Genomic DNA, 13,501 nt, shown 5'->3' on the forward strand with positions numbered 1-13,501 from the left:
ATTACTGGGTCCCAGGTCCACAGGGGACACTAGGCTATCAGTCCCCCAGAGGTACTAATGAGGAGTCTTGGGCCCACTTAGGGTACCAGGTTCTAGGTCCCCAGGATCCTTAGGGGATACCAAATCCTAGGTACCGCATGGGTAACAAGTCCTAGCCCCCCAGGGATACTAGTATTATAACGCCTTGGGGGTACCAAGTACTGGGACCACCATGGCTATTGGTTCTTTGGTCCCCTTATGGGTACTGAGTTGTGGGTACCCCAGGAGTACCAAGTCCAGGGTCCCCCACAGCGCTTAGTGCACGGTCACCTGGCTGCATTGGGTCTTGGGGCCAGTGGGGGCTCTGGTTCCATGGTCCCCTAGGAAACAGAGTTCTAGGTCGTCAGTTGCTATGTAAAAGCTGTCATTAGATAATGTTAATGGCCGCTCCCTCATTATTTCCACATTATTTTTGTTCTGTTCAGTTCATGAGAAGCTTGGGGAACAAGAAGGAGCTAAATTGTGGGCTGAGCATGAAGATATTTGGGCACGAACTCAGCTTTTTGGACTGTGACGATGTCAAACGTGAGATGAAACACTACTCCCTGAGCGTGGCAGAACTGGCGGTCAAACTTCTCAAGGTAACAGAGGATACTCTATTTGTTTTGAATAAAATTGACTCGGGGTCAAATATCCCCACCAGGTACTTGATTATAGTGCACAATTAGTGAAAATCAAACGTGTCCATTTTCGGCAATTGCTGTCATTTACTGCTGAGTGGAAATTCTGCTGGATCAATTTTGATGTCATTAATACCAGTTGTAATCCATTGGTAAGGAAGGGTATGAATGGACCCACATTTGTACATAACGTGTGCAAAATGGAAATTTTAACTCGCTATTACCCATTTTTGTACTGATGTGTAAATCAGTGTAAATCAAGTATAAGCCTCATAAAACCCTGAGAGCAGATTCTCTTTGCGCCTGGGAGTTTCTGAGCCACACTCTTTTCACCAGACTCTACTTGAACCCCTTAATATGATACATGAAAGTACATCTCTAATGATGGGCCTTTTTGAACGTAAACCCAACATATCACACTTTCACACTTTAAAATTCAAAGACAAAAGGTGTGGTTTCAAGTGGATATTTAATGGGGCATCTTCCAAAAATTGGCAGTTGCCCAGTCCAGCAAACTCTTGGTTTTCATGCCCCATTTGGAGACAGTAGAACAGTAGAAGAACAGTTTTTTATCATGGTGGAGCCAATGCCAGTTCCACAGCTGAAAAGGTGTGCCTGAAGGCCACGCATATTTAGGGTACCTTCCAATGCCATATCAGCCATATTTTTTCCAGTCCGGACCTGCCATGCATGGCATACTACTCCTGACCAAGAAAATCTATTAATGCCCGACATCTGCTGGGAGAAACATCCCAGGATGTCAGGAGCATTAAGCTTAATTATTTATTTACATTACTCCGGTCGGCCGTGAGCCGGAGCTTACTACTCCCCAGCCTGCCCCTCCCCCACCCCGCCACACCGCCCTGCAGCACTCTCTCCAGGAGCCGCTACTGCATATTTCAAAAGAAACACCAGCTTTTGGGGTTTGTATTTGGCAAACTTACAAAATGCAGTCTGTTCCATTTTGCAATCATTGGAATGGCTATATCAATTGTATTGTCAGTCTTTCACCTAGAGTGCTCCCAACCATGTTGGCAGATGCACGGTTAGCAGGAAATCACTACTGACCTGGAAGGAAACTGACAATATGGAGGGCTCAGTGGGTCTGTGATAATGGTCCTTTGACTTGGATCTGCGAAAATGGCCCTTTTCACAGCCTGCCTGCTCTGTTCCAACGGTTCCAAAGTGTGTGAATTAGACCAAATGTAAAGTTTTGTAGAACATTTCAGGGCTCGGATTTACAAACATTCCTTGCAACACCATACAGCACTGCGTTGCGTGAAAGGGCGAGAGCAGAACTGCATATTTTCAAAGAAACTGCACAGGTCTGCCCTCTCTCTGTGCTGGCACACATTGGGCTGGATGGCACCAATGCAGTCACCTATGTATCACTGTACAAGGGTGCCAATGTTATGGTACCTTCCTGCACATGAAATATCCTAGAAGGCTTTTTCCTCTTTGCGTGTGTGTTGCATAATGCAGCACATAAATAACTTGAAGAAATAAAGGCATTGCTCCTTGTTACACCTACCTGAGGCAGGCACACCATATTGGCACAAACCCACGTCTTTAACTCTTTGTAAATATGGGTTTGCATCAAAATCCATGAGGGAATGCACAGGACGGCCAATGTACTTACTACCCATGGAACGCCTCCCTGACACAAAGTAACTCAAGCCAGCAAAATGCACTGCATTACATTCCTTTTTTTTTTGTAAAAGCAACACAAATTGGCATTAGCCCTGCTTTTTAAATACAAAAATAAACTGTGTCTACATCAAAATAGTGAAGCAAGCCCGATGCAAAATGTAACTATGGGCCCAGGTGCGTATAAATATAGTGAACAGCTAGCTCCACAATATTTTTTTACTTGTCTGGAGGTTATTTGTATTAATTGGTGAAAACAATCTTTTCTCCAGTCACTATCTCAAACTCCCGATGGAGGCAAAGGGCAGCTCGAGCCACCTGAGGCATTTCCTGAACTCAAAGGGATTCCTCCAATATTAGTAGCGGGCAACCAGTAATTTCCAAAATTGGTCACAAAGCTCTATTGAGGGAAATTACTAGCATGTTTAGAGTTAGCTACAAGTAACGCGGTGTCTCCTTTTTATGATTTTATAGAGCTCGTGTCCAAATTATGAAATGAACAATTATTTAAAGTTCTGTTAATTCATGAAAATCCTAATTTGGAATAGCTGCTCTTGCCTCCCCTTTCAGGAGTCTTATCTGTCAGTTCCTTGCAGTATACTCTGTCCTAATTGCTGTTCGAGTAAATGAGCATTATACAAGCGAAAATAAACAATAAAAACAATAAATAAAAGGGGTCTGAATCAGTCAAACTCGCCTCACACTAAAAAACTCACTCATTGGGTAACCTCATTTATATTCCAGGAGCCCGTGAATACGTCTTTTTATTTGAATTTCTTAAATGAAATACATAAACATACGCATTGTAGGTTTCTTTCACCATCCACAGTAGAATGGAAGACATTTTAAAATATGTAAAGGTAAAATATGTAAATAAGTGTCACAATAACGTATTTCTAATATAATATAGGGGGCATTGTTAATATTTAAGGACAACACAAAGATAACCAGCCAAGCTAAACTGTGTTTGAAATAAATAATCATTGAAAACATCAATATCAGACTCCACATTTCCAAACACAAAGTCAACGCTGTGATAAAAGTGGAAAAAGCACCATAAGAGATGGCGTGTGTGGGCAGGCTGCACTGATGTCTCCTGTAGTATTTGCAATAAACAACTGATGGCTTGAGGTTTAATCTGTGAAGTGACATGGTGGTGACACAAACTATTTTCCAGTTCGTGCTTGATTTTCTTCCTTCAATGACTCTGTTTCTTATGATTACTTACCCTCTAAAGGCAGTCCTGTAGACTGATTAAAAATGTGAAGACTCTGCCCAAGTAATGGCTGACAGGGCTGAACAAGGACCTCATTCTATCTATGATGTCTTGTGAACTGATCCAGAATGTGAATGCCACTCCAATGATGCAGTGGCAGAAGAGGTTTGCCTAAAGCAGTGCTTAATTTGTAAAAAAAAAAAAGTGCCGGGAGCCTCCTCACATTGCCACTGTACTAACAGAACTACTACAACCATTGCACTGATACAAGTGTGCAATCAGGCGTGCAACATCCATTGGGCTCACCAGGCTTCAGGCCCCCCCCCCTGCCCCCATCATCTGTGTCACCCGTTCTTGGAGCCCTCTGCCAATGGCTGGAAGAATTACTCCCCCCCCCCCCCAACCCCCCTGAAATCTTTTTTTCAGCACCCCCGCGAAATTTGACTCTAGTTTCCCGCCTGGTGACAATTCAGACTGTTCGGGCCTCCGAAGCTTAAAGAATGGCTTGTGTGGCAGTCATTAGTTGGTTTTGATATATATTGAACTAACAAACACATTTTTTCTGCTCATCTTTAAAGCACCCAAACAGCAACACCATGTTGCAGCTGTAATAAGTGCAGGTACAGCAATTAAGTTCGGGTGCCGGCAATTAAGTGCGCGTGCCGGCATTAAGTGTCCGTGCCAAGCACAGGAAACTGCTGGCTCAAATTAAGCACTCCCCTAAAGGCACTTATCTCTGGAATTTGTTAGATATTATTTATACTGTACTTCGAAAGCTGTAGTAAATAGTCATGCCAGACCTAAAACTATTATCCTCATTGAAGTATGTATTGGAGAATTTTTTTTTTTAATGAGCACATTAAATATGAAAACAATTCTGGGAAAAACAAATGAATAAATATACAAATCAAAGTAATGCACTTCTATCAAAATAAGAAAAATAGAGCAAGGGTTATGGTGAAAATTAAGATTATTGATACAAATAGCTTCAGGGAGAGTACTGGAGCTCTCCCGCCTACTGTCAATTGTGTGACACTCGGGCTTCTTTTGTTTCCATTTTTCGTTTTCCTCCTAAATACAGGGTGTGGTGAATAACAGCTGCTACACGTACCAGAGTTTGGCATCTCATAGTGCTTATTTCACTAATTTCGCCATGCTGCCATCCTCATTTGTGCAATATTTCACCTAGAGATTATCATGTTGGCAAATCCCTGAAAGGTGTGCAATTAGCACCCGGTGTATAATCCTAATTTAGGAAGGAGTGAGAGGTACCACACAAAGCAAAACTCGTGCATTAGATTGAAGGCTTAAATATTATTATTCTGACCGTAGCAAAAATAAAAATGCAAGACTCTAAGATTCCACCTTCCACATACTAGTATAATTAACGTGGGTAAAAGTAACGTGTAATTTACTGCCCTAAGAAGTAACAGAAGTGCAGTAAGAAGCACTACATAAAAAGCAAGTTCTTATTATCAGTGCATAGTAACATCTTTACATATTGTTTCAGAATTTTGAAGTTAAACATTCTATTTTGATGCCTCTATGAAGGCTGTTCCCCAGCCCAGTTGTTTAGGGTAAATCAACTCTTTTCTGTAGCAAACGTTCACATTGTACTTGCTGTCAAGAAGCTACATTCATGTACGCATCTGAACATCTTTCCTTCCTCTATTTCATACAGGGCCAGGAAGTTCAGTTCAACAAAAGGATGAGTTTGGCAACCGAAGAACTGACATTCCCGTCGATCTCAGGGATTCCACTTCAGCTGTCTCTAAATATGTCCGGAATGGCATCTTTAAAAATCAAAGGAAATGTGGACTTCAAACATCGGAGCAATTTTTTGATTAATGGATACGTTAAGCCAAGGTAATGTTGGCCATTGTACTGAGGGAATGCAATAGGGCTGCACAAAGTAGCTAAGGGTCAGCAAGGAAAGGTTTTCCATGTAACACAAGTTTGCCATGTGACATTTAATCTCACTGTGTTACAGATCAGGGGGTGTCCTTTCGCATATAGGAAATGTGTCTGTATCTTTGTATGTGGTCCTTGCACAAGAAGTAGATGTGTCTGTATGTATGTGTGTTTGTTTGTGGTATTTGCATAATACAAGCTTAGCCAAGGGAAGCAGAATGCTGTACAGGGTCAAAGGCAAGGATATAGTCAGCAGGTGATTTTAGCGGTATTTTGTGGGGTTGTACTCTGTCATGATGTAGTGCTACTTAAAGAGGTATGTCATGACTCTTGAATTAGTGCAAGGGTCGGCGATCTTGATGGATACAGGGATGTTGTTCCATAACCCAGGTGCATAAATAGGAGAGACTTGTTGCAATGTTTTTTTCATTTTTACAGTTTTTTTTGTCTTAGGTCCTGACTGTAGGTATGCGGAGAGCCACTATGAGTGGTGCACTTGTCAGTCAGATAGGCAGGGATCCATGCAGTGGCACAACATAGGCCCCAGCAGCCCCTGCGATGCGGGGGGGGGGGCAAACTCCAAACGCCCCCTCAGCAATGTACCCTGACCTGAGAGCTCCTGATTAAGACAGCAGGGGGCCTCCATGTATCCTGCAAGGGGGACCCCTCAAGTTTAGTTACCCCACTGGATCCATGTGTGTACTAGGGCCAGATTTGCTAACAATTTGCATTGTGGTTGTGGCAGGTTTTTGGTGCAGCCATGACACAAATTGTACTTCGGAATTTACGACGCCACACAAATCAAGATTTATATGGTTTAGCATGGGATTTTACCAAACAATGTAATGCAGTCACGCACCTTGAGCTGTGTTATGTTTCCATTCCTTTGAGAGACCTTGCATACATCAAGCCGGCCGCACACCATGCAGGTAAGAGTGGTGGGGCCGGGTTGGGGGTGGATTCGACTGACGACCACAAGGGAACATTAAACAAATAATAAATTTTCCCTCATCGTTGTCTGTCGTAATCCCCCCACACCCGGGACCACCACTCTTACCCGCACTGACTGTGGCTGTGTGCATCCACCCATGTATTTTGACCCAGATTTACTAAAGTCTTAAAACCTGGGTTTGCGCACAAATGGTGCACCTACCTGAGGCTAGTGTGATGAGGAGAAATATCTATATTTCCACTTTGCATGTGTCCTGCATTTTACTGCACAGATAGAACAAGGAATATGCCTCTGCAGGTAGGATTTGCGTAGGAAGGAAGTTATCCCTTCCTGCAGCACAAGGAGAGAGCAAAAGTGTGCCATATGTTAGTAAATATGGAGCATTTCTGCTATCTCCTTTTCACTCAACCCAGCACAGCAAGTTTCCTTGCTGTGTTGCGTGAAAGTTTAGTAAATGTGGGCACAGCTTTGTAAGGAAAACACATTACCTATGCAAAATGTGCTGTTGCATTCATTGTGCAAGTTAAAATGCATGCACTGCCAATAACTCACCAAAAGAAATATAAAGATACACACAACCATTTGCATTTCCCTGTTTTGCTGACTGAATTCGGACAATTAGTGCAAAAGGGAAAGCATAGACAACAGAACAATGTTAATAAAGCCAACTGCATGATGATTATTAGGTGTGGGCGGTAAACTACGCTCTTCCAGCACTCCTGCACGCGTTGAGAAAGTTGGCACTACTCGAGCAGCAGAACGAAGCAGCGCCCTCTAGTGCACAACATGGTGCCTTTTGCTCTGATTTTGCTGTGCGGGACAAGTTCCTCGGGCTAAAAATCAGAGCAAGCAGAGTGGCGTACTAAAATTCCACGGCTTGCACAACTCCACAGAATCTCGTGGAGTTTTTAGGTAGCTCAGCGGAATTCCGCATTGAAACTCCACAAGTTACACCCAGGCCTAATGATTACATGGTCCTAGTGACGATGTGGCAGATACTTTTGACTTGTACAATAGTCCATTTGCAAGTTTTTTGCACCTTGAGCAATTTAGGTTTAAGCAAACTGTATTTGCACTTGATCAAACAAGAAATGCACTGATTCTGCATTTGGTTTTACTTGTTCATATAATTAAGATTTGTAAGCAAAATAATTTCTACCCTTTTAAGGTGTAACTATGTTTAAAGCCAAATTATGGTTTCCTATAATTTACTTCTTAAGCATGAAAAGAGTGAAACATTGGGTTCATCTATTTTTCAAGGGTTATTCATTGATTAATATGCATTTTTTAAAGTCTGTTTAGTTCTCTTAAAATCACAAGTCACTAGTCACTAAAAAAAAATGTCCCCGATAAAATTAACAATCTGTAATATGTAATGAAATGTATTTGGTGGACATCAGCACAGAAAGCTGTGCATATGGATTGGCTCTGTTTTTTGAACCGGTGCAAACTTTATACTAGAACGACTCTAGATGGGGCCAGATAATCAAAAATCTGAGATAGGGCAAACCAAGAAACAAATGTTACTCCATCATTTTTGGTGCTTGTTAATTAAGGAATGAAGTAAACAAATGTTAAATGAAGCATTGCTAGCTTTTATATCTGGAGTCATTAAATCATGGGCATTACTTTGGAAGTGCCTTTTCATTGCAGTACTTTACATCAGAAGTAGCTCGCAGGAACGATGGTTAGTATATTTTTGTTAATGTGCACTTGTATATATGCAATTATATATATATATATTCACTGAAAAAAACATAGGTTATAGACCATATATAGTTAGGAATTAGCATTTACAAAACCTTGAAAATTCACTGAAAAAAAGCTAGGTTATAGACCATATATAGTTAGGGATTAGCATTTACAAAACCTTATTTTACTCACACAAAACCATTGAAATTCGCATATATAGTTAGTTGCACTAACTATATATCGCGCACCCGCAATCTACTGCTGATCATGTCACATATTACATCATTCATGACCTGCTCAGTGACATCACTGATGACATCACTGATGACATCTCAAATGACATCGCTGATGACATCACTGATGATATCTCAAATGACATCACTTATGACATCACTTTGGACATCTCATTTGACATTACTGTTCACATCACTGATGACATCATTCATGTGATAATACGATGAACCTCTTCAGACTCTAATATATCCTTAGATACACTAAGTGTAAACAGACACTCACAGACTGTCACTCATCCATGAAGTTACACACACACCTAGTCAGTCATGCAAAGAATCGATCACACCTCCATTTTCTCAACTATACAGTTATACACACCTTACTTATTCAAACATATACTAACACATATTTACTCTCTTATACAATCCCGGATACAAGTTCACAATGATCCATACAGCCACTCACACATTTACTGGCTCTTATGCACAGTTATTTATATATGTCAACTCTCAAATATACTGTGTTTTACATATGTACTTACTTTGACATGTAGCACTGAGATATCCATTTACTCACCAATACACTCATGCACACAGTCAACCGCCCATACAGCTGTTTCCACATACACTTTTGAACCCATACATCTAGTGAATCAACTGCTCACACATCTATGCACAGAGTCATACACCTCCCAGCCACCCACACACACACTCAGTCTCCCATACAAATACTTGGGCAACCAATCAATAACCCATATAGTTACTCATATAGCTACTGATCAACACATGCAGCAGTTTACAGAACAACAGATATAATGATGCGCAAATTAAGACAGTTTAGTCACTAACCCATGCACTCAGTGAGACACATTTAATCACTCACTCATCCAGTCAGTCATGCACCTACTAAATCCTTCATCCAGACACTTATAAATCCACTCATTCTTCAATATGTAAGACATATTTTAACTTTACAGAAACATACAGTCATTGGATGTTGTTATCAGTGATGTCATCAGTGATGTCATTTGAGATGTCATCAGTGATGTCACTGAGCATGTCATGATTGATGTAATATGTGACATGATCAGCAGTGGATTGCGGGTGCGCGATATATAGTTAGTGCAACTAACTATATATGCGAATTTCAATGGTTTTGTGTGAGTAAAATAAGGTTTTGTAAATGCTAATGACTAACTATATATGGTCTATAACCTATGGTTTTTTCAGTGAATTTTCAAGGTTTTGTAAATGCTAATTCCTAACTATATATGGTCTATAACCTATGGTTTTTTCAGTGAATTTCAATGGTTTTTTAATAGCAAATATTAAAAGCTGTTAAATGTATTCTTTTTATAAAGGAAAAATATATTTTATATGTATTTAATATAATTTTTTAATGTATATATATATATATATTTATTTTTTTGTATCGCTACCGGTCCGCGCACCGGGTAGCTTCCCGTTAGCTCAATTTGGTGCCGCGAGTTGGTCCGCGAACCGGTAAACGTTCCGTTTGCGCAACTGCCTCGTTAGAAAACAACATCGTGACGCGTCGCGTAAGTGCGACATGTCGCGTAATGCGTCTTATGACGCGCCGCGTTAGCGCACCCGGAAGTGCTCCGGAGCGCGAACTAAGGCGCGACGCGCAGCTCCCCGGAAGCGATCTGGGGCGCGGCGCGGAGCGCGTAACGTAAGCGTAACAGGTCATGTGACTTGTTATTAAAACTTTTCATTGGTTCATTTAACTTTTGGTTTCCTAATGCTGTAAGGCTAGGTCATGTGACCTAAAAATAACACTTTTCATTGGTTTAGAACTATTTTTTTCCCAAATGATGAAAGGCCCCACCTTTTTTCTCACTCTGACTTTCAACTTTGTGAGAGGAAGACCTATTTTGATTCTTAAGAAATGGCTTCATTAGTAGCTGCAGCTGGTGCACCCCCACCACCACCTCCTAGGAAGAGAGGACCACCTACTCAGGTTATCCTTTAGCAAGAGGAGGAAGAGGAGGAAGAAGAGGAAGAAGAGGAAGAGGAGCAAGGGAGGAGGGTGTTTTTGCCTGAAGAGCCGAGGAGGTCCCATGTCAAAGAAAATTACATCTGGCTATTTTTCACATTTCCCCGGGACCAAAAAAAAGTAAATGCCCGCTACGTTACCTGTCTCATCTGCAAAAAAAGATCTGTCCAGAGGGACTGATAAGAAATACAGCTATGGCAATTACACCATGCATCGGCACATGGACAGGTGGCACCCTATAAATTATAGTGCTGCTCAGGTACGTGACCTGCAGGATAACCCCCCTCCTGTGGCCAGTACATCAAATGAAGAGGCAGTGACGGAACCAGAGGCGAGGGAGACAGTCCCAAATATCCAGCTGAAGTTTGGGAATGTGAAGCAAGTGTGCATTTTTTGCGGCCAATTGATTTGCTACAGGGAGAGTAGCATACATTTAATCAACACAGCTATTGAAAATCACAAATGTCCAAAACGCCCCAGAAAATAAATTATCTTTTTTTTTTGTTGCTCCTGTTGAGCCCTTTATAATGAATCATTTTCGTTTCCCCCCCCCAAAAAAACAAAAAAATATAAAACCGTTCAAAAAATACAAAAAAAGTAAAAGAATGTTTAGAAAAATAATAAAAAAAATATAAAACAACAAAAATAATTTAAAAAAGTTCTTTTCAGAACTACCTCCCCTTTATAAGAAATTGCTAGAATGTTTAACACTCTGGCAACCTCTATTTCTTTTGATTCGCTTCCCGGTTCGCGCGCCGGTACGCGAACCGGAAGCGAACCAGAATTTTTTTTTTTTTTTAAAAAAGAAGAGTAAGTATAAGGGAAGGAAACAGAGAGTAATGTTAAAAGAAAGACAGCTAGAGGGAGTAACACAGAGATACTGTTTAATAGATCAATTTACCGAAGAAAAGATGTAAGAGGGTATAATTGTGAAAAACAAAATAGATAAGGAAGTGAAAGAAAAAAAGGAGAGTAGAAGAATAATAAACAAGAGTTTCTTAGAGAATGTGAGTGAATGTTCAAATTAAGAAGAAAAACAGTAAAGGATGTGGAATGAGAGGTAGGGATAGAACCGGACTAAAAGAACAATCCTGAGGGAAAGTGTTTAGAAAACAGTGAGCGAAAGTAAATAGGAATAAAACAAGATGTATGACAGTGACTAAAGTTAAAACATGTGGAATAAATAACTTTCGCTTAATTTCGAAAGCCTGATCAATAATTTTCTCTACATTTTTCTTTTTCTTATAAAATGGCACTTTCTGTTGGCCTTTCTTAATATTTTTTAACAAATTGACAATTATCCTGTTGCGGAACATTCGCCTAAGAATGTCCCTGAATTGATTTTCCCTTCTACTGCCATGCACAGAGTTATCTCCTGCTCTAGCAGAAACTTTTTTGACGGGCCTTTCCTTTTCCTTTAAATTGTCTCTCTTCTTCTGCACTAAAATATGTTCTATAGTGGTATTTTTTTGTCTGCAAATTCTTTTAAAAAATGATTTCAATTGTTATTAACCACTATTACCAAACAGTAAACCAATAACAGTAGGAAAACAATTAACACACTAGTTGTCAATTCTACCTACAGTAATTTAACAACATAGACAAATTTAAAAATCTCAAATAGTAGCAATGGAATCGAATGCTTCTACATATGACCTGTGCTCTCTTATAAGTTAATCTCAACTAATTTTGAGACTCTATTTCACAGTTATATTAAAAACACTTCACACAGGGTGTGTTTGAAAACTTTTATATAATTTTAAATCAACATCTACAGATTGTTCCACATCTAGAGATTGTTCCACATCTAGAGATTGTTCCTCATCTAGACATTGTTCCTCATCTAGAAATTGTTCCACATCTAGAGTTTGCACCACATCAGACATTGTTGATGGTATTGTTATTGACTTAAAATTGCCAAGCACACATGAAGGCATATTTACAGGGCCCTTGCACCAGGGGGAAGTGACTTAAAATTGCCAAGCACACATGGGGGTGTATTTACAAGGCCCTTGCACCAGGGGGAAGTGACTTAAAATTGCCAAGCACACATGGGGGCGTATTTACAAGGCCCTTGCACCAGGGGGAAGTGACTTAAAATTGCGAATCACACATGGGGGCGAATTTACAAGCCCCTTGCACCAGGGGAAAGTGACTTAAAATTGCCAAGCAGACATGAGGGAGTATTTAAAACGCTCTTGCACCAGGGAGAAGTGAGTTAAAATTGCCAAGCACACATGAGGGCGTATTTACAAGGCCCTTGCACTAGGAGGAAGTGACTTGAAATGGCCAAGCACACATGAGGGCGTATTTACGAGGCCCTTGCACCAGGGGGAAGTGACTTAAAATTGCCAAGCACACATGAGGGCGTATTTACAGTGCCCTTGCACCAGCATAAGGTGTGGCCTATCCAGAGGTATGCTGGATTGTCTGGCAGCCATGGTAAAACCAAGAAATATCCAGGAGCAAAAAGGCAGGTCTTGCAGTCACAAAAGTTTGTATGAGGTGAGGCCTACTCAGGGTTGCAGATTAATTTAGGCTTGTTGAAGAGTACAGAGGAGATAATACATGTGCAGGCCTACAGATGAAGTGAGTCATGTCCACTGCACTCTTGAACAAAGGCCAGACCTCCTCTGTCTCCCTGGACAGGCCTAAACCCCATCTGCACAATGTGATTAGTAATGTTAGGAAACACAGGTGATGTAATTGAAAAACGTGCAAATATTTTTGCACATTTCACAATCACATCACCTGTGTTTCCTCAGCTTAGGTATCTCATTAAGCAGATATAGTCTAGCATATCCAAGAGTACGCAGAAGGTGAGGACTGTATGCAGCAGTGCAATGTACATAATTCTCCTCCTTTGACAATTACAGAAGCCTCAGCATAACCATGCCCCCTAAACAGTCCTAAATGTATATCATTATTATCATAGTGACTATGAAACTCTAGCAGTGCATATTGTGAAACCTAAATGACTTCCAGAAACGAGTTTTTAAACCGACAAACAAGCAAATTATTCTCCCATATTCATGTTGGGAAGTGAAATATTTATTTAAAAAAGCAGACCCCATGTTGTCCTTCTCATAAATGTGAAAAGTATTTCTTTTAAAAAAAAAACGTTTTTCTGGTCATATTTTGAAAACACAGCACAGCTCCTATGTACAAGCACAC

The 13,501-nt window shown here is 40.6% G+C and overlaps 1 protein-coding gene across 1 annotated transcript in view; it reads left to right on the top strand.

The window, feature by feature from the left end:
- The window catches only part of APOLTP (apolipoprotein lipid transfer particle homolog), a 1,141,779-nt gene that overhangs the window by 292,803 nt on the left and 835,475 nt on the right, over positions 1 to 13,501 (top strand). The window contains exons 14-15 of the mRNA XM_086941409.1: positions 465 to 620; positions 5,204 to 5,388. Of these exons, the coding sequence (XP_086797535.1) occupies positions 465 to 620; positions 5,204 to 5,388 (341 nt within the window). The remainder of the gene's footprint in view (positions 1 to 464; positions 621 to 5,203; positions 5,389 to 13,501) is intronic.

Source organism: Lissotriton vulgaris, chromosome 10, assembly GCF_964263255.1.
Source record: "Lissotriton vulgaris chromosome 10, aLisVul1.2, whole genome shotgun sequence".
NCBI lineage: Eukaryota > Metazoa > Chordata > Amphibia > Caudata > Salamandridae > Lissotriton > Lissotriton vulgaris.